At 46.6% G+C, this 26,554-nt stretch overlaps 1 protein-coding gene across 1 annotated transcript in view; it reads left to right on the forward strand.

The window, feature by feature from the left end:
* Positions 1 to 12,485, forward strand: part of CDC5L (cell division cycle 5 like) — a 75,866-nt gene extending 63,381 nt beyond the window's left edge. Inside the window, exons 15-16 of the mRNA XM_068280155.1 lie at positions 6,743 to 6,955; positions 10,516 to 12,485. Of these exons, the coding sequence (XP_068136256.1) occupies positions 6,743 to 6,955; positions 10,516 to 10,620 (318 nt within the window). The 3' untranslated portion in view covers positions 10,621 to 12,485. The remainder of the gene's footprint in view (positions 1 to 6,742; positions 6,956 to 10,515) is intronic.
* Positions 12,486 to 26,554: the final 14,069 nt, after the last annotated feature.

Here is a 26,554-nt window from a genome sequence, read left to right on the forward strand (position 1 = left end):
ATTTGTATGTGTAGTACAGCTAAGAAAAAAAAAAACATTAAGATCAGATACATCAGTCTAATTGTTTCCAGTACAGGAAGAGTTGAGAAACCCCAGTTGTTATCTCTATGCAAAAAAGCTATTAAGCTCTCCGACTAAGTTAGTGGTGGAGAGGGCTGTTATCTGACTTTTATTATCTCAACTGTAATTGAACTGTTTACTTTTTCTCTGCTAGAGGAGAGGTCATTACTTCACAGACTGCTCTGAAAGACTCATTTTGAATGCTGAGTGTTGTGTAATCTGCACATATTATAGAATAATGCAATGTTAGAAAAAACACCATATACCTGAAAATAAAAATATGAGAATATTTTCTTTGCTGCTAATCTTCTAGTAATTATTCATAGTACACAACCAATTCATTATATCATATATTTTTTTTCGCTTCAGTGCCTCTTTACGTAATTGCTGCAAAACGGGCATTTTAAAAGCATACATATGAAATCACCGCTGGGGGACTTGGGCGCAGGATACAGACTGAATATGGCATATACTGCTCCAGCACAAGTCGCGGCGACGTCCGTTACTATTATCCCCCCAACCCTCCCCCCCCCCCCCCCCAAGTCTACGTGGTTGGTGGGGAATTACATAGTATTACATAGGGAATGATGTAATTCGGCTTCGAGCTGCTGTTTTCAGCCCAATTGCAGTGTTTTAAAAGTAACTTAGAGGAACTCCAGTGAAAATAATGTAATAAAAAAAGTGCTTCATTTTTACAATAATTATGTATAAATGATTTAGTCAGTGTTTGCCCATTGTTAAATATTTTAAATCCCTGATTTACATTCTGACATTTATCACATGGTGACATTTTTACTGCTGGCAGGTGATGTAGCTGCTGCTTGCTGAAACTGGAAACTGCCAGGAGTACGTACTCAGAATTTCTTTGTGGGAGGCGTTTCACCACAATATCAGCCATACAGCGCCCCCTGATGGTCTGTTTGTGAAAAGCAATAATTTCTCATGGGAAAGGGGTATCAGCTACTGATTGGGATAAAGTTCAATTCTTGGTCAGAGTTTCTCTTTAAGCTCAGTCTTCTGACGGCGCCGAAGTTACTCACTGAGCGCCGCTATAGCCCGTAATTCCAATTATGGTCTATGGTGGCGCCGGCTGCGCCCAAATCTCCTGCGCTGCGCTCACTTTAAAACTATCTATTTTTGCAAGTACACCCGCGGGAGACGCGCACATGTACCGGTGTGCACACATACCTGCACAGCCATTTCCCACCACCAATGGGCTGGCAGGAATTGGTTAAATCTTTGTTTTGTGATTGATTGACAGGGAAGCAATGTTGCTTGCTGCATCCGATCAGTGCTGGAATGAATGAGCCTTGCTGTGGGACTCATCACTGGCTTGTTGTACAACATTCCTCTACATGTGTGTGTGCTGCAGTCAGGGCAGGTGACCCAGGAATAATTCCACATCCCAGTCCTGGCTGTGCTGTCAGTGCCGCTGTTCCTGCGTGCGGCCCATGCCTGGTTCTGCTTTGCCAGTCCCGGCTGTGCTGTCAGTGCCGCTGTTCCTGCGTGCGGCCCAGGCCAGACCGTAGACTCCAGGAGCAGCTGCCAGTTCTCACACAATGGCTTTCCAGGCTGATGGATGGGAGCATCTGGAAGGTATTGGCGTGCTGCTGTGATTCTGCGTCTTGCAAAGCTTCCACTATTAGAAATTTATGAGAAGAGAAGGCTGGCACCGTACCCTGCCCGGCTCACGTGGAAACAGACAAAGAGCGCTTATCTTACTCCTGTCTCAGCACATCTTCCACTACATATCCTGAATGACAGAACCATTTTTTTTGTCTGACGGTGTTAACGGGATAGTTAAAGGGAACCAAGCACAATTTGTTTTTCCTGCAGTTTGTCCTGGTTTCTAATAGCGATGGGAGCTGCCATGTCCCCTCCTACTTTTGTAGTTGCCCTTATATGTCCAGGGGCAGGTGTGAAGATGGTATGTGTGACTTCTCTAAATTCTTTGAAGTACAGTGTCATATCTCCCCACCCCCTTTCTGATGAAAGCTTTTGTTTTTGCTTACTTCTAATGTGTGCAATAAAATAATTAGATCACTCCTTCTCTCCCTGAGATTTCTGAGGTCGCTTAGTAGAAGGAGGGCAATAAAAGCCTCAGCTAAACTTTTAAATTTAAAAAGAAGAGGTAAAATAGAGGTTTTTTTTATTGAGCCACATTGTTAGCATGCATTTTTAATGTGCTATTGAGATGCCCTAGGTGTAAAATGGTGCTCTGTTCCCTTTAATTTACATGAAGAGGGTTCAAGATATTGTTGCTGTACGAGTCAGTTTGCAATTTAAAGGTTAAAGAGGAACTCCAGTGCAAATAGTGTAATAAAAAAGTGCTTCATTTTTACCATAATTATGTATAAATGATTTAGTCAGTGTTTCCTCATGTCTCCAACATGGTGACATTTTTACTGTGGGCAGGTTATGTAGCTGCTGCTAGCTGTTTTGGCCGTTGGAGACAGCTGTAAATAGCCATTTACTGTCTGTGAACCTTGTTACATTGTGGCAAACTGTCAAAAATACAGCGGTCCTCAGAGCTTCTTGTGGGAGGGGTTTCACCACAATATCAGTCATACAGCGCCCCCTGATGGTCTGTTTGTGAAAAGCAATAGATTTCTCATGTAAAAGGGGGTATCAGCTACTGATTGGGATAAAGTTAAATTCTTGGTTGGAGGTTCTCTTTAAGGGTAGTTATGGCATAACTGACCTACATACCTTAAAAAAAGACTTGTGCTGGCCACTGCAATACAGCTGGTTTCTTCTGTTTTCTGAATTCAGCTGCTGAATGGGCTAGGCGTGCTAGGCTATGTTTGCCATTATTCCTTTATTACAGTAGAAAACATGGGAGAGGTGGGAACAGGTAACAAAGTAGATCACTTGCATTGTTACCCCTGCTAGTCTTTTGTGTGCTGTGGGGGTACAGGGCTTCAGGCAAGCACAGCTTTACAATGGATTCATGAACTTGAAAAGAAAAGTTTCAACTTCAACGTCATTGCTTTAAAATTGTCCCTTGTTCAGTTTTAGGTCTAGTAAGGCTTTACATAGCATATAAAGAGGAACTTGATGAGGATTGAACTTCATCCTAATCAGTAGCGATACTCCTTTTTCCATGAGAAATTTTAAACCCCTCCCACAGTGTAATTTCATGACCATGGTCCTGACAGTTTACGGTCTGTGAACGTCATTGCATTGTGGGAAATTACAACTTTTTCCAAGTGCCAAGCAAGCAACATCTTCCTCTGTGCATAGAGCTCTAAGTAATGAACATTCTGTACACATCACCTGGCAGAACTAAAGATGTCGCCACCTGTAATGCATTTCAGAAGGTAAATCAGGGAGAGGAAAGATTTCACAATGGACACATCCACTGACTAAACAATCTATAAATTAAATTGTAATATATAAGTGATTTTATTCATTGTTATTTTCGCTACAGTTCCTCTTTACAAACTGGTTCCAGACCACGATGATTGAAGTCTATGCCCTGTTCATGTCCTGTTATTCCTGCCAGGGCGTATATTTCAATCATCCCCGCTGCACGCGACGCTGCACCCACTTGCTTTGCTGTCACGCTGACAGCAGGACTCCCACATATCAGAAGTCAATTTTATTGGCTCCTGATCCCGTGATTGCTGTGAGCCAATCACTGTATGAAACAGGAAGAGGATGGCTTTGGTTCTTAAGGTGCCAAAGCCATCCGGAGCTAAAGTGGTTAATTAGTGGATAGGTCTGGGGATGTGTGATGGATCTAGTGCTATAGGGTAGCCTGAGGTCCAGGGCTTGCTCGCACTTCCCTCTAGGTATCGCATGGTGGTTTGGGGGCCCCAGCCAGTGAGAGAGACCTGGGGCCCCCGGCTGTCATGCGGACCAGTGTTTGTGATTTTAAATTTCTTATTTGCAGCTTTCAGGATGCGGTTGACAGGTGAGTGGTTAGGGAGGGGACCATGTGGGAGATCTGCCTGCACGGGGCGTCCCTGTAACCGATACAATCTACGATTGCGTCCAACCGAAGCCTCCCACCTGAATGCTAATTTATGCAATTCCTGCTATATTTGTTACAGCAGGCAAAGGGTGTATGACAGTGCACCTGATTGGCTGACTGGCGTCTGCTGACCAGATAGAGGCAGGATATTGCTCTAGCTGGAAGTTAGCAATTGTGTTTGTTGCAATTCGCATTCAGTTAGAGGCGGTGGGGGTGAGTTCCCTGGAGGTGAGAGGTCCAGGGCTCGCCCACACTTCCCTCTAGATATTGCATGGTGGTTTGGGGGCCCCAGCCAGTGAGAGAGACTGGGGCCCCCGGCTGTCGTGTGGACCAGTGTTTGTAGCCTGAGGTGTCCCCGGGTTCCCCGTGCTTCTCCAGAAAGCCAGGCTTGTCCTGAGGATGACCCACCTGGAGCTACTCACGTGCTCCATCTAAAATAACGCCATTCAGACACACCGTGTATAAAAAGCCTTTATCCCATCCTCCGCCAGCCTCCATGCATCCTTACCTTCTGCATTCTCAGATTGGATGACGGTGAACTCCGCTGCTTTATTTCATTTGGCTCAGTGTTCCTGCTTGACAATTGTTGGTACAGTCCCCAGTCAGACTATCCTGGAACAACCAAACCTCATTCATTATACTGGGCTGAGGGGAAATTGTGCAATTGTGCAGTGAATGGGCCTCTGTGATGTGCAGCACATAAGGCCCGCTATAGTATGTCTGTGTGTGACGGAACATTAGACTCGGCCATGTCAGACTATCTGTGTGCCATGCTGATTGGCTCTGGCTACAGGTCTAACGCGCTTTGTGTAAAGTGGACCTGTCACTGCTTGGAACAAGTTGAACTAATGCAAGCACTGAGCTGTACCTGCACCTAAAGTGCACCTCACTCCAGAAAAAGGATTTCATGAAAGAGCTGAATATAGTAAAACCTCTGTTATCCGGCACCAACGGGCATTGGCTGATGCTGGATAAGTGTAGTTTCTGGTTGTTTGAGAGTCCATGTTAAAAATAGGCCTTGCTAAAAATAAAAAGTACTACACACTGTATGCTTACCACAAACCCTGTATTAAAGGAGGCAAAAACCGCTTCCTCCAGCCCCTTGCAGCTGACATGTCCCAAGCCGCAGCTCCACGCTTACCCGTTGGCCTGGGGTCCCCGCCGATGCAGAAGCCAACCTCCCCTAGTGCACCTGCTTGAGTGCCGTTGTCAATCAAGTCTGTGGTGTACTGCGCAGACACAGTAGCTGTGCGCCTGCGCAGTACACCGCAGACAACGTGGACTGAGTTGACATGGGCGCTCACGCAGGCGCCGTAAGGACGACCTCAAGGTCACCTTCTGCACAGGAAGGGACCCCGGGCTGGCGACTGAGCACAGAGCTGCGGCGTGGGACACGTCACCTGCAATGGGCTGGAGGAAGCCCCGAGTTAGAACAGGGAGAATGGTTTTTGCCTGATGACTCCTTTAATATTGAAATACAGTAATTAAAAAAAACAAATTAGGAGGAAGGTCGGACTTAGCATGAGGTTTATTACTGTATAAAAAAGTGTAAAAGTAGATTTTATGCATCCTGCATGGCCAGGAATTTTTTCTGGTTGCTTGGGACTTCTGGATACCGGGGATTTTACTATAAACAGATTTTCTGTAAGTAAGTTGGTGGTGCTATTTTTTTTATTATTTTTTTTTACAATATTATATTATTATTCATTTATTATTTTGTCAGTGTTTACCCATTGTAAGAGCTTTCCTCTCCTTGATTTACATTCTGATATTTTAGATATATAAATAAAGTGAGCAACTGCATCATGTCCAATACCACGTAATTTGGGGGATATGACAAGGTGATCTGGTGGGTGTTAATCACACAGAAAAAAAAACAAAGAGCAAGAAATCCCCTAAATAATGTTTGAATGTCTAGATTTGCACTGACTACTGCATGGTGAAAAATTGACATTTTATTAATTAGAAGTCTACAACATCTTAAAATCAACTAAAAACAAGGCGTGGCCACAAGGTCCATAAATCACAATAGGGACTTAAAGGACTCACGAGGTGAGTAAAAAAAACCAAACTATTTTTTACTTACCTAGGGCTTCTTCCAGCCCCTACAAGTCACGTGTCCCTCGCCGCAGCTCGGGTCTTCTCCCGTTGGCAGCCTCTGAAGTTCGCTGACCCCCGAATGCGTCAGCATCTTCTGCACATGCGTGGGCGTGTGCCCATATCACCAACAGTGAACTGCGCCAAGCACTCGCATGCGCCGAAGACGCCAACTATCCAGGGCTCGGCGATCTTCAGCGACTGCCAGCGGGAGATGGGAGGAGACCGAGGCTGCGGCGAGGGACACGTGACTTGTAGGGGCTGGAAGAAGTCCCAGGTAAATGCTGATGCAGGTCATTTATTGAGGAATTTCTAAGGTAGTGGAATCTCTGTGAAGAAACCTGCTCAGATTGCCTGGTTGACCAGTAAGGTGGACTACCCTACAGTAGTGCTGTTACTGTTAGCTGCCATGTTGTTGAGTAACCATTCAGGCAGCGTGATATCTGCTGTGTTATCCAGAGGCCGGGTCATCTAGTTGGCTGTTAGGCAGAATGGTCATTCCCCTACTATGAGTACCCTTATTCTTCCATTGTTGATCTGGGGACATTTACTTGGAATTTCTTTGAAGACCACCTGAGAGCTCTGTAACAAGTTGTGTTCTCTTTGCAGATTAACAGGGCTCACATGACGGCAGAAGCTAAAAGAGCAGCCAAGCTGGAGAAGAAGCTGAAGATCTTACTTGGGGGTTATCAGTCTCGGGCGATGGGACTTATCAAACAGCTGAATGAGATCTGGGATCAGTATGAGCAGGCCAACTTGGAGTTCAAGACCTTTGAGGAGCTGAAGAAGCATGAGGATATCGCCATCCCCAGGAGGATAGAGGTAAATGCTGCTGGATCTTGTTTACAGGGCAGTTTTGCGCATTCATTAAAAAAAAAAAAGCAGCCCGGAAAAATGAGCTCTGGAGATTGCCACTAGCAGAATATTGGTAAAATTACCAATAGTCTACTATTAGACTGTATGTAATTATGATAGTAAAATCTGTAATGTTTAGCGATATCCTACCATCGCCTAACTTGACTTTATTCTCACTTGAACCCTCCACTATCGATGCTTAACCCTAGTTAAACCCCCAAAATGATACCTTGTCATGACCAACCCACCCAACTGATGTCCAACCTTAACTGACCTCCCCTCTCCCAAAAGAAGACTGATGCCTAACCCTAAAAGAGACCCCCTTAACCAATGCCTAACCAACACAGTAGGTACCATACAATGCTGTTCTGTCCTATTTATCTAGACCAGGGGTGTCAAACTCGGTCATTTAAGGGCCCATAATCTAAAACCTAGTTTAAGTCATGGGCCAAATTTTTTATGCGGATTTAATATTTACTGAACAGTCTCACATTAAGTAGTGTAGCTATAAGGACGGGGAGTCCTGCTTCTTCCCCCTTCTGCTGAGTAGAGCAGTGGAGCCGTTTAATACCTGCTCCAGGTCTCCTCTGGTCTTCCTAACAGCCACATGCCCTATGCTGCATACCTCAGGCTCCTGAGGCACGTCACATGATCTAGAAAAGGAGGTATGCAGCGTAGAGCGAGTGACTTCCAGGAAGAACAGATGAGGCACAATGCATTGCTGGAGCAGGTAACTATTACCGGGGATGCTCTTTGGATGAATTCCGAATGGATTTAATTTAGAATTCATCCTGATAATTAGAGCACCAGAGCGGGTGGGCGAGGGAGGGTTAATCTTACCCAGCAGCCGTCTTCTTTAATCCGTCCCAAGCTGCGTTCCAAGCCACATCACGTGACTACCACTGGTTCCTACTTCCGGGTTGGAGGAAGCGTGGCAGTGACTTGAAACGGCCTGGAAGGCAGTGGATGGACAGGCAGTGTGTTGTTGTTTTTACCGCTTACAATGATGCACATTTCAAGCTCTGGAGGGCACACAAAATGCATGTAGGGCCGCATGCAGCCCTAGACGTTCTAGACGTAAAGATAATGCCCACCTTCATCCAAGAACATAAATAATTAACTGCAGTTTCGGTTAACTAGACTATTTAGCTGGAGATGGTGAACGTCTGTGGTTACAAATGTTTTTGCTTCATTAGACTTGAAAAAGTTTCTCTGCAGGAATGATGATACCTACTAAAAATAACAGATGTCCAATTGACACTATGTTCTTTTTCGGTGGCTGTAACCTCCCCCAGCGGTAATCCTGAGTGTGGCCCGGGGTTATTTTAAACTGCCAAAAGCATTAACTCCGAGCCACATTCAGAGAAAACCGACGGGCGGGATCTTGTGCAGTGCGCAGTGTAGGGGTGAGCAACTCACCTCTGCAGCATCCGGCAGACACATACAAACTATTTTCATCCTGTCCTCCTAGGCGGCATGTCTCTATGGTTTTGAATGCTGTAATTGTGCGAAATTCAGTACTTGCATCAGAGACAGAGCACCTAGGAGTAGAAGATGAAGCCGTCTTTCGCATAATAACGGCACTCAAACCATAGAGACATTCCGACTAGGAGGAGAGGATGAAGATAGGTCGTATGTGTCTGCCGGATGCTGGATAGGTGAGTTGCTCACCCCTACACTGCGCATTCTACATAGGGATGGTGCACCCTCTCTGGTGGCTACCTATACTAGGAAGGAGGTTGCTACCTATAATGGGGGAGGAGGGAGGGGGCATTATCTGGCTACCTTTTCGCGTGTGGGGGGGGGGGGCACCCTCCCTCCCTATCTTAGGAGGGAGGTTTCACTATTGCTACCTATACTGGGGGGGTATTATCTGGCTACCTATACTGGCAGTCTGATTATTTTAGTTTTTCTAAATGTAAACTGTGTACCACTTTACATTTAGAGGCACTAAAATGATTAGACCGCCCTGGGGCGTAATGTGTTATATTCCTAAAAGGGTCCGGTCAGAGCTGCTATTGTGTAAGATCTCTCGGCAGTGGATTGAATCTGCTGGATGTGTTTGAGCCATCAGGCTTTCAGCCCGGGAGCTTGCGTCTAGCTGCTCTGGTAGGAGGTGCCTGGCATCCGCTATGGGCTAATTGTGCTGGTAATCCCAGCTGTCTGTGCTCCCGCTAGCTGTCAGTACCCCATCACCCTGCAGGGGCCATCATCACACAAGCATGCATATAAAGGAGGCCTAAACTGACAACACATCAACAACCTGGGAACTGTTGGCAAACCGCAAATTATAAACGCAGTGCAATCCAAACGGCCAAGATAAGGAATTTTTACATAAATTGAATCTATTTTTAATTATTATGCATATAAAGGACGTGAAGTGTCTAGAATACCTCAGTTGAGCCAGCTTTTTTTTTTTTTTTATAAATAAGCAAGCCCTACTAAGTGCATAAGGAAATTCTGCTGGGTTGCTTATTATTCCTGTCTGCTTATAAAACACAGAAAATTCCCTTTCTTCCTGTTGCTCCTGAGTTTGTCACAAAAGCCACAGAGGAAAGGAAAACTCCCCAAGTTTCGTTTTTATAAATTATAAAACTTGCTGCAGTTATTTTATAGATCCCTCATGCCTTCAGCAGTCTATACCTGCCTGCTCACTACCATTTTCCCAGGTAGCCCCGATGCCTTGACTCCCTTCTGGAGACTCCTATGCTAGGCTACTAGTTGGCTGGGGAGGTATGGCTTTAGCTGACAGCATTTGCCGCCACCCCCTCTCTCCCTCCCCTCCCCCCACACATCCCCTCACCCCAATCCCAAGCATACCCATTGGTGTTGCAAGTATTTATTTCATTTTGCAAACACCATAAGGATTTTTGTTGTACATTTTATTTTTAATGCTAAATTAATTTAAGAGTTTTTTTTTCCTCCGTGGGTTTTGTGACCAACACAAGAGCAACAGGAAAGAATTCTAGGGGCTAGATTCACAAAAGCCATGATAACTGTTTAGCACGGGCGTGCTAAACAGTTAGCACGTGAAGTGCCATTCGCGGCCTTTTGCACGCCTAAAGGGCCGCAATTCGCGCGATCACGGCCTTTTGCGCCCGCAAATTGCCACGATCGCGCAAATCGTGGCACTTAGCGCGCGCAAAAGGCCGCGAACGTCACTTCACGTGCTAACTGTTTAGCACGCCCGTGCTAAACAGTTATCACGGCTTTTGTGAATCAAGCCCTATGAGTTTTATATGCAGACAGGAATAAAAGCCCAGCAGAAGTTCCCATCCTTCCTTGCTGTAACCCAGCCCCCACAAAACATAGGCACTTAGTAGGTATTGCTTATTTAAAAAAAAAAAACCTGGCTCAGCTGAGGTATTCTAGAATCTAGACAATTTACATCTTTACACCCCTGACTTGTTTCGTTATAGACAGATTAAAGAAAGACATCAGAGTGTCAGGACTACACCTCCCACAATCCACCAGGTCTCATTGCGCCCTATGTTCATACCTGATGCATCCATTATTTTTCTTTTTAGTTTCTGAAAGAAGATGTTCAACGGCAAGAGGAGCGAGAAAGGGAACTCCAGCAGAGATTTGCAGACCTCCTGCTGGAGAAGGACAGTCATGTGACCAAATACTGACAGTGCAACACTTGACCACACGTCGGCCATTTTTGCATGTGCAGCTCCTGCAATCTGTGATCAGTACAAGAGACTTGAGCCACACCCCTCTGCTACAGCATGCGTCCGCTCCGTCCTGAGGACTGTCCCGTCTTTTGTGTGGAGAGCCGTGCTTTAAGAGCTTATAAATTCCCGAATCGTTTTTTATTTGCTGTGAACGGATCAGGCGTATCTGGTTTAAAGACTCTCCGAAATGACTAAAACAGTGAAGACGTATTTTTATTTTGTACTCCGCTCATAAACCAACAGGCTGTGGTCAGGCGATTCTTTCCATCATGTCGTCACATTGTCAGCTTCCGAGACACAATGCTTTACTAGATGTATATGTGTTTTTGAGGGTATTTTCTTTTTTTTTTTAAATAATTATTGCTGATCTAGACAATTCTAAAAGCCAGTTTCAGGAAGGATATTAGACCTGGAGCTCGCCAGCAAGATGCAAATAATTTCATGTTAATGTTATGCAAATGCATGCAGCTGGCAAGTAGATCAGTCAAAATCATCGGCTACTGAATTCAATTTTTTTCTTTAATTTTCAAGTTGCCTGAATTTGCATAAAGTTAACATAAAATGTGCATCAGCCTAACAGCATCCATCTCATTCCCCCCCCCCCCCCCAAGCAGGAAGTGGGGAGATCTCTGTGACAGAGTTTCAGTCACTTCCTGTTCAAGCAGGAAGTGGGGAGATTTCTATAAAGAAGCTTCAATCACTTCCTGTCCAAGCAAGAAGTGAGGAGATATCTGTCACATAGTTTCAGTCACTTCCTGTCCAAGCAGGAAGTGGGGAGATCTCTGACAGAGATTCAGTCACTTTCGGTCCAGCAGGAAATTGAGAGATCTTTGTAAAGGTAGGCCACACACCATACAATTTTTGTTTTTATATTTCTTTTCAATTTTAGCATTACAATATTTTTTTGTGATTGATTGATTGGTCACATTTTTCAAATGTTGCAATGTATTAAACATTTTTTTCCCAGTTTATGAAAAAATTGTGAAAAACTACCATACACCAATCAAATTTCGGCAAAAAAATAGATCAGAATTTTCTGCCACTCCCGATCGACTTGTGTTGAAAAACAAATGGCAAACTTGATCAGCTTTCTCTCTCGAATAAAAAAAAATAAATTTTTGTACAGCCAATCGTTTTAGTGAATTGCCATAAAATCAATTTACTTATTGTATCTTGTGTGGCCAACCTACGGCCAGGTTCTCAGTGGGATGTTACAGTACAACTTAATAAGGCATCTTAACACAGAAAGTCGCGCTGCAGTAGTAAGTCTGTGGATTGTTCTCAGTGCATGCGGTGTGTTGGGATTCAACACACTACAGCATCCCAACACACTGCATAACGTGTGCAGAAATAGAGGCAGTGAAGCATACATTTCATGGACTGTATGCTTCTCTGTATGCCACCTAAAGCTTGCATAAAGTGTGATGTGACATTCATTCCGTTGCGTTCCTGTTATAAAGCGAACGCAACGCAACTTCCCACTGTGAATCTAGCCTAAAATAAAGCAGCAAAAAATAAACTGCTATTTTTTTACAGTGGGGAGGAGTTAGAATCCCCAGCAGGTTTTTATTGCTGTCCTTAATTTCCTGTTCCAGTTTTTTAAGCCGCAAAGCCTCTCGGAGGTCCCAGTGAGGAAATGTTTCACCGACCGCAATAAAAGAGAAATCTAACCCGTTCCCACACTGTTCACAACTGGCTGACTTCCTGGAACTGGACTTTGGTTGTGCTGAGTGTGTGCAGTGGTGGCATCGGATCATCTTCATTCCCAGAGATTTCATTTGCCTGCAGATTATTGTACAATAAATGTTAATGTAAACCAGTGACCATGGCGTTGTGATTCCAACTGCAGAAATAAAAATTTGGGGCTTGATTCATTAAGCTAAAGCAGCGCAGCTTAAAGGACAACTGTAGCAAGCGGGATATGGAGGCTGCCATATTTATTTACTTTTAAGCAATACCAGTTGCCTGGCTATCCTGCTGATCCTTGGCCTCTAATACTTTTAGCCATAGACCCTGAAAAGCATGCAGCAGATCAAGAGCTTCTGACATTATTGTCAGATCTGACAATATTATCTGCATGCTTGTTTCTGGTGTGATTCAGACATTACTGCAGCCAAATAGATCAGCAGGGCTACCAGGCAATTGGTATTGTTTAAAAATCAATACATATGGGAGTTTCCACTAACCTCTCGCTACAGTTGTCCTTTAATGCGAAGGGGCGCCCGATATGCACGCCTTACGTAGCAGAGCGTGTTGCTATGTAAGGAGCATGTCTTCCTCCCCATTTGCCCCCCTATGGTGTAATCCTAACTTCCCTCACTTTTTGGCTATTCCCGACCCCTTGCTTTGGGCTAGACAGGGTATCAAGTGTCTCCAGCATTTATTCCCTAATGGTCAATTATCAACGTTTAATCAATTAAAGTCCGAATTTACACTCCAAAATACAATGTTCTTCAGATACCTCCAGGTCAGGCACGCGGCGCAGGCTCAATTTCCTAACTCTCTTACCTTAAAATCTGACCCACTAGAAGCTTTAAGGTGGCCATACACTGGTCGATTTGCCATCAGATTCGACCAACAGATAGATCCCTCTCTGATCGAATCTGATCAGAGAGGGATCGTATGGCTGCCTTTACTGCAAACAGATTGTGAACCGATTTCAGCCTGAAACCGATCACAATCTGTTGTGGTGGTGGTGGTGCTGCCGCCACTCCCCCCCGCCCGCTTACATTACCTGCTCCGCTGGTGCGACTGCTCCAGTCACCGCTCTTCTTCTCCGTCTCCGCTCTGGTCTTCAGGTCCAGCATGCTTTACTTCTTCCTGTCTGGGGGAAGTTTAAACAGTAGAGCGCCCTCTACTGTTTAAACTTCCTGCCTGGACAGGAAGAAGGGAAGCATGCCGGAGACCAGAGCAGAGACGGAGAAGAAGAGCGGAGACCTGGGAGTCGTGCCGGCGGAGCAGGTAATGTATTGCAGCTCTATTGCGTCGGGCACTCGAACGCCGCTAGCGATGCGCTCTTTACCCGCGGGCGATCGACTGTTATTTTCCGCACGGCGCGATCGACGGGATCGGACGGAATGGATCGAAATTCGGTGTGTAGCGTGAACGATTGGCAGCAGATTCGATCCCAGTGATCGAATCTGCTGTTGAAACGGGCGCAAATCGGGCCAGTGTATGGCCAGCTTTACTCCTTCGGAAACATGTTGAATCACCTTTATCCACTATCTATGCTACCTTAATAGACACAGGGTCCTCTAGAGTGGATAGGGCCTTTCAGAGCTGGAGCAGAGATGTGCCTGACCTGGAGGAATCAGACTGGAGGGACATGCTGGAGGCCACAGGGGAATATCTCATATCCATGAAAGATAGACTAATACAGATGAAGTTTATATATAGAATTTATTATACCCCCACCCGTATGGCTCGAATGTTCTCAAACAGAACGGATGAATGCCCTAGATGTGGTGTTTCGCCTGGGGATTTTATACACATGATTTGGGGATGCTCTCACCTGCAATCATACTGGGAAGGAATTAACAATTTGTTACAAAAGGTGTTAGAACAACATATCTCCCTGGATCCTAAGTTACACTTGTTGGGAATTTCTGGCAAAATTCTAAAGTCCAGAAACTTGATACTGCTATGGGACCTCTTGAGTTACTACGCGAGGAAAACTATTATCTTGCACTGGATACAACCCGCCGCACCAACAGTGGCGGAATGGGTCAAAATTATTAACTTAGCACTGCCGCTATACAAACTCGCCTATATCCAACGTAATTGTCCGCTTAATTTCGACAAAATATGGACCCCATGGGTAGAATACCTCAAGGAACACGGTGCAGATTATAAGGCATAGTTAATGACTGGTCACCTACTGCTTCAACCGTAAAACAAGTAAAGGAATGTCTGCAGGATATCACGAGAGACATGGGGGGGGGCACTGTAATATTACTGTTATGTTTTATGTGCAAAACTCAATAAAACTTATTTTGAAAAAAAAAAAAGGAGCATGTCTTCCTTTAGTTACCTGCATTGCTTACATAGCAACACGCGTTACTGTAAATGTGGGCGGTCCTGTGAAGTATCACGGCCGCTACTATGTTAATTAACATAGTTACAGTAGCTATGTTAAGCAACATAGTAGTGGCCACTGTACAGGACCGCCCACATAAAGTTACGCGTGTTGCTATGTAAGCAATGCACGTAACTAAGGAAGACACGCTCCTTACATAGCAACGCTTGCTGCTATGTAAGGCGTGCATATCAGGTGCTCCTTCTCATTAAGACGTGCTGCTGAATCAAGCCCTCGGAGAGATTCCGGCACTGTAGAATAGATAAGGCCATACAGAAGATTATGAAAGGAAAGCTTGCATAGCAGAGAGCAGTCCTGAGTTTACTCTTTGCCAACCTCACGTCTGAGACCCATTTATATAAAGGTGTCCGTCCTGCAGATCACCAGAAAAGTGCCGATACTTCCACAGAAATAAACAGGGCTCCGAGAAGGCAATAGAATATTGGTAATATTACCAATATTCTATTATTTGAATTCTGTTATTTGGGGCTCTGCATGCCTCTGTTGGTCTTCATTTCAGTTGCAGTCTATGAGCGCTGTCATTTGTTTGAGGTCGTTTTGAAGAAATGTGTATACCATTTAATGATTAGCAGCACTAGGAAAAAATTATTTTTTTATCGTTAGACTAGCGGTAGGTCTTCCCCGAGAGGGCCCGTCACCCCCGTGGGGAAGTCTAGTAGGGAATAATTTGTGCACATATTATTTATACTGAGGCTAGGTTCACAGTGGGACGTTGCGTTTAGGGGACATTATAGGGCACATAACGTGCCCTTAACGCAACGCCTGGTGCTCTTCGATGTGGACGTCAGACTGAGCCGCGTTGTGCAGCTCACTCTGGCGTCCATGATGCCGTGATGCGTACTCTTGGACGCATGCGGCATCACGTGGTCCCGCCCGGCCAATCCCCGCACAGAGCGGCGCTCCAGGAAGTAAACACTGCACGTCACACCGTTTTAATTAGCCATGTGCCTGGCCGCTCTCCCCTCCTCCCCAACATGACTGAGCATGTGCAAACAGTCTAATGCGGCTTAGCCGCCTATAACGCACAGCATGCAGTACTTTCTCTTGATGTGGAGCGTTACAATGTACCGCAACGTGGGCACTGTGAACAGCCCATTGATTTTTCATTACTGTGCCATGGTGCTGCGTTACAGGCTGCACTAACGTGCGTCTGTAACGTCCCACTGTGAACTTAGCCTGAAGCTAATGACCTCCTTTGCTGTACCTGTTTTGAATGCAAGTTGTGTAATTTTGTCCACATTGTGGAGCTCTGCACATCTATTGCAGGTAGTTAATTCGGGTGCAGCCTCTGTTTGGAAGCGATGCCAATGTCTCCTGCTGTACAATATTCTATGATTGGCAACATCCCATGCCAATTTTAACAGGTGCACTTTTTAGATATACTCTGCCCCTTCCTCTGGGAGCTGATGAATATATGGAGGGACACATCCAGGCAAGAGAAAAATAGATACTATTTGTATGTACTAAATCTTTCTGTCATAAACTGATCTATACAGGCATTGTTCACCATCCCAGTACAGGGTCGCTTTTAAAGTGAATCCAAGGTGAAAATAAACTGATGAGATAAATAATTGTATTATCCTCCTACTCCTAAAATTACTTTTTTTTAGATATCTTATTGTTCTAATTTATTTTATATTTAAACATTTACAAATTAGATTAAATGTTTTATTGTCTCTGCTCAATGGCAGTGTCTCAAGAGTCCCAGAGTTAAAATACATGAACTATTGACCTTTTTCCTTATCAGAAGTTGTATTGTGCCAGGAAAAGTTTTATGGCTGTAATTTGCTTATCAGTAATGTCTACTATATTCCCGACAAGGTACTGACAAGACAGAAGCTGTCACTTCCATGCCTAAAAGTTAAAGGACAACTGAAGTAAGAAATATATGGAGGCTGCCATATTTATTTCCTTTTATACAATACCAGTTGCTTGGCAGTCTGGTTAGTCTATTAGGATGCAGTACTGTCTGAATAATGCCAGAAACAAGCATTAAGCTAATCTTTCAGATCTGACAATAATGTCAGAAACACCTGATCTGTTGCATGCTTGTTTCTGGGTTTATGGCTAAAAGTTTTGAGGTAGAGGATCAGCAGGATAGCCAGGAAACTGGTATTGCTTAAAAGGAAATAAATATGGCAGCCTCCATATACCTCTCACTACAGTTGTCCTATAACTCTTTCAGGCAGCAAAATAAGAAAAGAAAGAAAAGCAGCCTGGTTATTGATGTTTTGCACTGTACATACACGTGTATGTCTCATCGTGTCACAGGTCACCTCTGGTGCACTCTAATGGAAACATCAAAGCTGTAAAAAAAATAAAGATCCACTTACCTGGGGCTTCCTCCAGCCCCTTACAGCCGTCCTGTGCCCTTGCCGCAGCGCAGTACTGCCTGATGACGTCAGCAAGACCACGTGACCCGCGCAGTGGAACGCAGCAGCCGACCTGGAACCCGGCCTGGCGAGGTCGGCTTTGCCAGTGCAGGAGACCGGGAGCCACCAGAGCTGCAGCGAGGGCATAGGACGGCTGCAAGGCGCTGGAGTAAGCCCCAGGTAAGTGGATCTTTATTATTTTTACAGCTTGGACCTTCCCTTTAAATCCTTTTGGTGATTTGAGTTATGAAGTTTCTTTAAAACTACCCCTCCCCTTGCAAAAACTAGCCTGAACTAACCAGCCATGTCACGCCGTCTTCTTTCCAGTATCCGATGCCAGTGAGTGATAGGAGTCGTGTTTGTGTGACTGTGCCAAAGAAAATCCAATATAATAAGCAGCATACCTTTCACAAGATGTGACTGGTGCAGCCTTCAGCTCCTGTTCCTTGTCCTTTATTCCAGGCAGCTGCATTTCACTGCATCTGCTGCTAGAGACACGGCTTTCCACTCTGCTAGGACCATTCTCTATAATGTAAAACAGACACAAATACAGCTTCTCTAAAAACCGAGCTGTCAACAGTTATTGTTCACTTCAGCAGCACTTTACCAGACCCAACAGTGTAACCTCTAATTCACAAAGAAAAATATTCTCTCCCTATCAGTCCTATATTCCCAGCAAGACTATGGCAGATTAGTACCTACCTTATTTTTGGCATATAAGACGCACCCAGGTGTAGAGGGCAGAAACCGGGGGGGGGGGGGGGGGTGAATGCTAAACCTGATGCGTCCGTGGTCCAGGAGCATCTTGTAGATGTTCTCTCACAATTATTGTGGTACCATTGTACCTCGTGTCCCTCTTTACTCTCCCTGTGTGTCTTCTTCTCTCCCCCTGTGTCCTTTGCTCCCCCATTTGTCACATTCTGTCCCCCTGCGTCCTCTTTTTCTCCTCCTGTCCCCTTCTGTCATCCTTTGCTTCCCATGTGTCCTGTTCTGTGTCCTCCTTTGATCCCCGTGTGTGTCCCCTTATCTCCTCCTATGTCCTCCATTGCTCCTTCTGTCCCCATGCCCTCCCTTGCTCCCCGAGTGTGTCCCTTCTCTCCTCCTGTGTCCTCCTTTGCTCCCCCCGTGTGTCCCCATGCCCTCCTTTGCTCCCCGAGTGTGTCCCTTCTCTCCTCCTGTGTCCTCCTTTGCTCCCCTAGTGTGTCCCTTCTTTCCTCCTGTGTCCTCCTTTGCTCCCCCATGTGTCCCCTTCTCTCCTCCTGTGTCCTCCTTTGCTCCCCCGTCTGCCCCCATGCCCTCCTTTGCTCCCTGAGTGTGTCCCTTCTCTCCTCCTGTGTCCTCCTTTGCTCCCCCGTGTGTACCCATGCCCTCCTTTGCTCCCCGAGTGTGTCCCTTCTCTCCTCCTGTGTCTTCCTTTGCTCCCCTAGTGTGTCCCTTCTCTCCTCCTGTGTCCTCCTTTGCTCCCCCATGTGTCCCCTTCTCTCCTCCTGTGTCTTTATTTGCTCCCCGTGTGTGTCCCTTCTTTCCTCCTGTGTCCTCCTTTGCTCCCCCATATGTCACCTGTCCAACTCCACTCCCCCTTGTCTCCTCCGCTTCCTGTGCATAAATGTATGTAGTGGCAGCGCCGCTCACCTCATCCATGGCTCCTGCGGCGATCGAGACAGGGAGGGTTGGGAAGTGGAGCAGGACACAGGGACACAACACAGGGAGTCCCCGACAGCGCAGCAGGTTGGTGGTTTGTATCGGCGGGCGTGTTTAAGTTGGTGCCTCCCTGTATTTGGCATATGAAACACGGAATTTTACTTACTATTTTTGTGGGGAGAAAAGGTGTGTTTTTTATGCCGAAAAATACAGTACTTGTGTAAGGAGAAATGAGGTAAAAGTTACTTACCTCAGTAGACGGAGGCCTCTGGATAATTCACAATCATTCTCAAGCCCACCGTTATTGCGCAAGGGTCCTCTAAACATATCTGACAAGCAATCGTCGTATTTGTTCTTGTGGCTGTACTCCTGTCTGCGTACACGCCCTGATGTACTGCACATGAGTGAGTACAATCTGCACCTATGCAGTGCAGGGGCAGCTTTGTGGTACTGTGGAGGTGTGGGCTGTACTCATGTATGCAGCAGATACTGTCTCACAAAATTATCAGCAGATCTCTCTCCCTGTCCTATACATATGTTTCAACATTAATCTGTCTTCGTATGTAATAGTAATATCCCACACCAGCCTCAATACCCCCCTTTAAAGCAGATCCGAGATGAAAAACTATAACAAGTAACTTGGCTATACATCTTATCTAAAGTTTAGTTTACACAGCATATCTAGCTGCAAACAGCCTCAACAGTTTATGAATATTTATTTCTGTGACACGAGGGCAGCCATGTTCTGTTTGTCACATTGTCACAGGCTGAGGGCTGGAGATGCTATCAGCTTGCCTGTGTGTAAATTCAGTCCCCTCCCCTCCTCCCCTCTGCCTCTGAAATCTCTGGCTAGTAACCTCCTCCTGCCCAGACTGAGCTCCCATAAGCCCTTGTTACAGTGCCAAAGCACTGTGAAAACTCTGGGGGCGATGCTTGTTTAGTTTACAGGGAATTAGAGTATTAAAACAAAACAAAAAAAGTATTTGGCTTGAGGAATGCCCTATAAACTATATGAAAGGAACACAATTATGCAATGAGTAAAAGTTTATCTCGGATCCAGTTTAACAACATTCTGTTCATTCTATACTAGTTACACAAACACTTTCCATCATGGAAGATACTAATTTTTTTTTTTTTAATTTAGAGATTTTCAGCTGTAAAATGGATAGGCCCAGCATGAGGCGCTTTTAGGCTTGGTTCAAACATAAAAAGTTGTCTTGCCTGGCAGTTGGCATCAGTTTTGTATGTGTTCCTGACTTTAAATCTGTACATGTCCTGTTCTATCAGTCTTGCATATGTTTCTATGGCGGTGTTCACACACAAAATGATGCAGTTATGTATCAGTGTTCTGTGTTATTCTTCTCCCTTCAGGTTCCCTTTAAACAGATCTTTGTTTTTATAATTGGTTTAAATGATTTCTGTTTTAGAGACTAGCAGCTTACATAGTGACAAAGCCTGTGTAAATAGTATGGGAATGGAAAACTGCCCTCTAGTGGACACTGATAACAACTCGGTTGGGTCTGTTTGCTTTGGTTAACGTGACACAACAAGCCTGCCTCTTCATTAAAACGACATGGTTATACATGGAGGGAGATCAGAGTCACATCTCTATTAGATCTGCCTGTAGCTCTCATTCAGTGCTTAGTGCTTTGCTGTGCTTCTTTCTCAGCTGGGTTGACAGTGATTGCTCCTGACGTTGCTATGACTGGTCAGTGGTCCTGCAGTCTTCTCTCATAAACTGCATTTCTGGCTTAATTTGAGGAGTATTTGGGAAATGAGGCCCATCTGGTATTTGTTGAACACTCTGCTCATGTATAAAGCAGTGGAAGCCTTGCCAGACTCTAGCTGTTTATTATAAAACTGCACTTTATGAAGCCCACATATTTCTCAAGGAAAACGCCTTTCATTCCATTTCCTAGTATCTTCAGGCCACTCTACTGATAAACACATGTAGGCTGCCACTGTCACCACCACCTACAGGTAGTGTTGGGCGAACAGTGTTCGCCACTGTTCGGGTTCTGCAGAACATCACCCTGTTCGGGTGATGTTCGAGTTCGGCCGAACACCTGACGGTGCTCGGCCAAACCGTTCGGCCATATGGCCGAACTAAGAGCGCATGGCCGAACGTTCCCCGAACGTTCGGCTAGCGCTGTGATTGGCCGAACGGGTCACGTGGTTCGGACCCGAACGCGCTCTGATTGGCCGAACTGTCACGTGGTTCGGGTAAATAAATACCCGAACCACGTCATATCTCCGCCATTTGTCTGTGGGTTTAGCTTTGGGTAGGCAGGCAGGGTAGTTCGCGCTCCAGCCACGCTAGCCAGGGTCCCCCCCAGTCATTGTGTGTCGCTGCTGGGAACAGTAGTACACCGCTCGTTCAGCCACACTATATAGCATTGTGTTTACTGCCACTGTGTACCTCGCTCAGCCACGCTATATATATAGCATTGTGTTTTCTGACACTCTGTGTACACGGCTTAGGCTAGCCTGACTAATATAGCATTGTGTGTACTGCCACTGTGCACCTCGCTCAGCCACGCTATATATAGCATTGTGTGTACTGCCACTGTGCACCTCGCTCAGCCACGCTATATATAGCATTGTGTTTACTGCCACTCTGTGTACACCGCTCAGCCAGACTATATACCGTTGTTTACTGACACTCTGTGTACACGGCTTAGGCTAGCCTGACTAATATAGCATTGTGTGTACTGCCACTGTGCACCTCGCTCAGCCACGCTATATATAGCATTGTGTGTACTGCCACTGTGCACCTCGCTCAGCCACGCTATATATAGCATTGTGTTTACTGCCACTCTGTGTACCTCGCTCAGCCACACTATATAGCATTCTGTGTACTGTTCTGTGTCTGCTGGGAACAGTAGTACACCGCTCGTTCAGCCACACTATATAGCATTCTGTTTACTGTTCTGTGTCTGCTGGGAACAGTAGTACACCGCTCGTTCAGCCACACTATATAGCATTCTGTGTACTGTTCTGTGTCTGCTGGGAACAGTAGTACACCGCTCGTTCAGCCACACTATATAGCATTCTGTGTACTGTTCTGTGTCTGCTGGGAACAGTAGTACACCGCTCGTTCAGCCACACTATATAGCATTCTGTGTACTGTTCTGTGTCTGCTGGGAACAGTGGTACACCGCTCGTTCAGCCACACTATATAGCATTCTGTGTACTGTTCTGTGTCTGCTGGGAATAGTGGTACACCGCTCGTTCAGCCACACTATATAGCATTCTGTGTACTGTTCTGTGTCTGCTGGGAACAGTAGTACACCGCTCGTTCAGCCACACTATATAGCATTCTGTGTACTGTTCTGTGTCTGCTGGGAACAGTAGTACACCGCTCGTTCAGCCACACTATATAGCATTCTGTGTACTGTTCTGTGTCTGCTGGGAACAGTAGTACACCGCTCGTTCAGCCACACTATATAGCATTCTGTGTACTGTTCTGTGTCTGCTGGGAACAGTAGTACACCGCTCGTTCAGCCACACTATATAGCATTCTGTGTACTGTTCTGTGTCTGCTGGGAATAGTGGTACACCGCTCGTTCAGCCACACTATATAGCATTCTGTGTACTGTTCTGTGTCTGCTGGGAACAGTAGTACACCGCTCGTTCAGCCACACTATATAGCATTCTGTGTACTGTTCTGTGTCTGCTGGGAATAGTGGTACACCGCTCGTTCAGCCACACTATATAGCATTCTGTGTACTGTTCTGTGTCTGCTGGGAATAGTGGTACACCGCTCACCCGTCACTGTATAGCATTGTGCTCTGTGTCGCTGCTGGGAATAGTGGTACACCGCTCACCCGTCACTGTATAGCATTGTGCTCTGTGTCGCTGCTGGGAATAGTGGTACTGTATAGCATTTCTGTACTGCCACTGTACTGCTGCCAGTCAGCGTGTACTGTAAGGATAAGTGAAATGAGGAAGAAATCCGGTGAAAGAGGGAGGGGCAAGGGAAGAGGTGTTTCCCCTGACGGTTCACGTACAGGCCACAGGGGAGCACCCAAGAAAACCCACTCAATACCGCCCATGTTGTCCAGGACAACAACCCTCACAAATCCAAAAGAACAGGACCAGATAATTACTTGGATGACCTCTCAAGCGTCCAGCAGTGGGTTAAGCAGCACCAGCACATCACGCACGAGGTCCGAGTCCTCAGCCAGTTACAAGGAGCCAGTGGGCACAAAGCTGACACAACCGGCAGCGACACCACGCACACAACTGCCAGATAACCAGTCCGATGAATTACCTCAGGACACAATGGGGTATTCGCAGGAGCTATTCCCAGCCCAACAAACTTCCACCTTTCAAAGGTCAATGGAGGAACAGCCAGAAATGTTGTGCCTGGATTCACAACCGTTAACTGTGGGAAATGCACCGCGCACTGAAATACAAGGCGAGTCCGAAGAGGACTCGGAAACCCAAATCCCAGAGCAATTTGGGCAGGAGGGGTTGCAATTGCAGGAGGTCGGCCGACAAGATCTGGAAGACGACGTTGGAGTGTGCTGCGCAGAGGTTGTTGTGGGGAGCTCTACTCCACGGCGGTGGCCCACAATGACATATGACGAGTTTGAGGAGATGGAAGAGGAGGGTATGGACAATGTGGACAGAGACCCAGATTTTGTTTGTGAACGAGAACATCGCCGTCGTAGCAGCAGCACAGATGAGTCTGTTGAAGAACACACTGCTGCACGAGTTCGCCTTGTGCCACAAGGTAGGCGGCGCGCAATTTCAGGCACCACAAGCGTGGAAGTTCAAGTGAGAGGCAAAAGAGGAGCAAACAGAAATCGCCAGCAAGGAGGCAGGTGCTCCAAAGTCTGGGCTTTCTTTGAAGACTGCACTGAGGATGTTACCATGGCGATTTGCAAGGTGTGCAAGACCCGCCTGAGCAGGGGGAAAAATATTAACAACCTCTCCACCACCAGCATGAGCCGTCACATGCTATCCAAACATCCCACTCTTTGGGCAAACGCGTCAGAACAGGGTACCAGAAACAACACTGCCTCCCTTGGGTTCACCAGACTCACCACCAGACCCGCCTCAGCAGCAGCAGTAGCCCAGCCATTGCGTGGTTCACAACATTCACAAACATCAGACGACGCTGACACTGTCACTTTCCGGAGTAGTGCTCTTGAGGTCTCCCAGTGTTCATCAAACACAACAACCAACAGCCCTTCCGTGTGCAGCGCTACGGTTCAGTTGTCTGTGTCGGAGATGTTTGAGCGCAAGAGGAAATTGCCAGCAAATGACCCCCGGGCCGTGGCAGTAACAGCCAGCATAGCCAAGCTTCTGGCCTGCGAAATGCTGCCATATCGATTGGTGGAGACAAACAGCTTCAAGGGCATGATGTCAGTGGCCATCCCACGTTACGTGGTTCCCAGCCGCTACCACTTTGCACGCTCTGCAGTGCCTGAGTTGCATGAGCACGTGGTCAGCAAAATAACCCGAAGCTTGAAGAATGCCGTTGCCTGCAAGGTTCACCTCACCACTGACACCTGGACGAGTGCGTTCGGCCAGGGTCGATACATTTCCCTTACCGCGCACTGGGTGAACCTTGTGGAGCCTGGCAGCGATTCCTCACCTGCTACGGCACGGGTGTTGCCCACGCCACAAACAGCTGCACCGCCGTCCCTCCCACTGGATAACAGCAGCACCTACCTCTCTGACTCCTTCTCCTCCAACGCATCTCAAAGCTGTACCTCATCCGGAAACGCTAACCCAGCAGCAGTAGGATCGTGGAAGCAGTGCAGCACAGCTGTTGGCATGCGTCAGCAAGCGTTGCTGAAGCTAATCTGCCTTGGGGATAAGCAGCACACAGGGGAGGAAATTTGGAGGGGAATAAAGGAACAGACGGATTTGTGGCTGGCACCGCTGGACCTGAAACCGGGCATGGTTGTGTGTGATAATGGGAGTAATCTCATTCGCGCTTTAAGGTTGGCTAAGCTGACACACATCCCTTGCCTGGCGCACGTGATGAACCTAGTAGTTCAGCGGTTCCTGAGGACATACCCAGGCGTGCCCGATCTGCTGTTGAAGGTGCGTCGAGTGTCCAAACATTGTAGAAATTCCAGTACTGCTTCGGGGGCACTCGCCAAGATGCAGGAGCGCTTCAATCTCCCCCACCATCGCTTGCTGTGTGATGTCCCTACGCGCTGGAATTCTACGCTGCACATGCTAGCCCGCTTTTGCGAGCAGAAGAGTGCAGTGGTCCAGTACATGACGGCGCAGTACCGAGGCGCATCCGGCCAGCTGCCAAGCTTCTGTGGATCCGATTGGGCCAACATGTTGGACCTCTGCCAAGTCCTCCAAAATTTTGAGCAATCCACGTTGCTTGTGAGCAGTGACAACTCTTCAGTCAGCATTACCATACCACTGCTGTGTTTACTGAAGAGGTCGATGTTAAAAATCAAGGAAACAGCTGTCATGATGCAACTGGGGGAATCTGAAGGAGAAAACGATCAGCGTGATGGTACCAACATCAGGCCATCCGCCTCAGGGAACGCTGGCCCCAGCAGCTATGACGAAGAAGAGGAGGAGGAACAGCTGGAGTTGGAGCAGGAATTTCATGCCACCACTGACGAGGGCCAGAGCGGTGCACGTTGGACTTCCACAATTCAACGCGAATGGTCAGCAGAAGCAGACCAGGAGGAAGGTAACGACTATGATGCATCACAACAACTATCACAACGCTCACAAGAGGATGATGAGGATTCTGGTAGGACTCTGGCACACATGGCTCAATTCATGCTAGACTGCATTGAACGTGACCCACGCATTGTGCGCATTCTGGACAACACCAATTACTGGGTTTATACCCTTCTGGATCCACGGTACAAACACAATGTTCCAAAACTGCTTGAAGAAAGAGTCAGACAGGTCAAAATGGAAGAATACCAGCAGGCCCTTGTGGAGACTTTAGAGAGGAGATTGACATCCTCCCCCTCCTCTAGCCAGTTGTACGCAGACAGACTGACTTCCGCAAACCCAGGACGACCAGGAGGGCAGCAAACAACGCAAGCCGCAGCTAGTACCCAAAAGGGAATGGTATCGGCAGTGTCCTTGGAGTGGGAAAATTTTCTGACACCCATGCAGCCGCAGCCCACTGAACAGCAAGCGTGCAGATCCACCTCCAACACCGATCGCCTGGAGAAGATGGTCAAGGACTACATGTCAGATGGCGTAGCTGTGTCGAACCATCCATCTGCACCCTTCAACTATTGGGTATCGAAGCTAGACACCTGGCACGAACTGGCAATGTACGCAATAGAGGTGCTGGCTTGCCCGGCAGCCAGCGTTATGTCGGAACGCTGTTTCAGTGCTGCCGGAGGCATCGTCACAGATCGGCGTATCCGCCTCTCTACAGAAAATGCAGACCGTCTGACTCAAATTAAAATGAATCAATCCTGGATTGGAAATGACTACGCAACACTCCAGGACCCCAACCAAGTAACATGACCAATGAACATCTGGGATGGTGTTGCGTTTCCGGGCCCTGTTTATTGAACCTCTCATCTGTATTACATTTATGACTGCATGGCGGCAAAAAGCATTGCTGCTATATCCGCACGCTTTTTGTCCACATGCAAGGCCTGGGTTGTTGTGTCTCACAAAGCGTGGCCTTCTCCTCCTGCGCCTGCTCCTGTTCCATCACGTCTGCTGCTGCTGGGTTAGCGTTGCCGCGTGGTCCCTGTTTATTGAACCACTTATCTTTATTACATTTATGACTGCATGGCGGTACAAAGCATGCTATCCGCAC

This window comes from Hyperolius riggenbachi, chromosome 4, assembly GCF_040937935.1.
Source record: "Hyperolius riggenbachi isolate aHypRig1 chromosome 4, aHypRig1.pri, whole genome shotgun sequence".
Lineage (NCBI taxonomy): Eukaryota > Metazoa > Chordata > Amphibia > Anura > Hyperoliidae > Hyperolius > Hyperolius riggenbachi.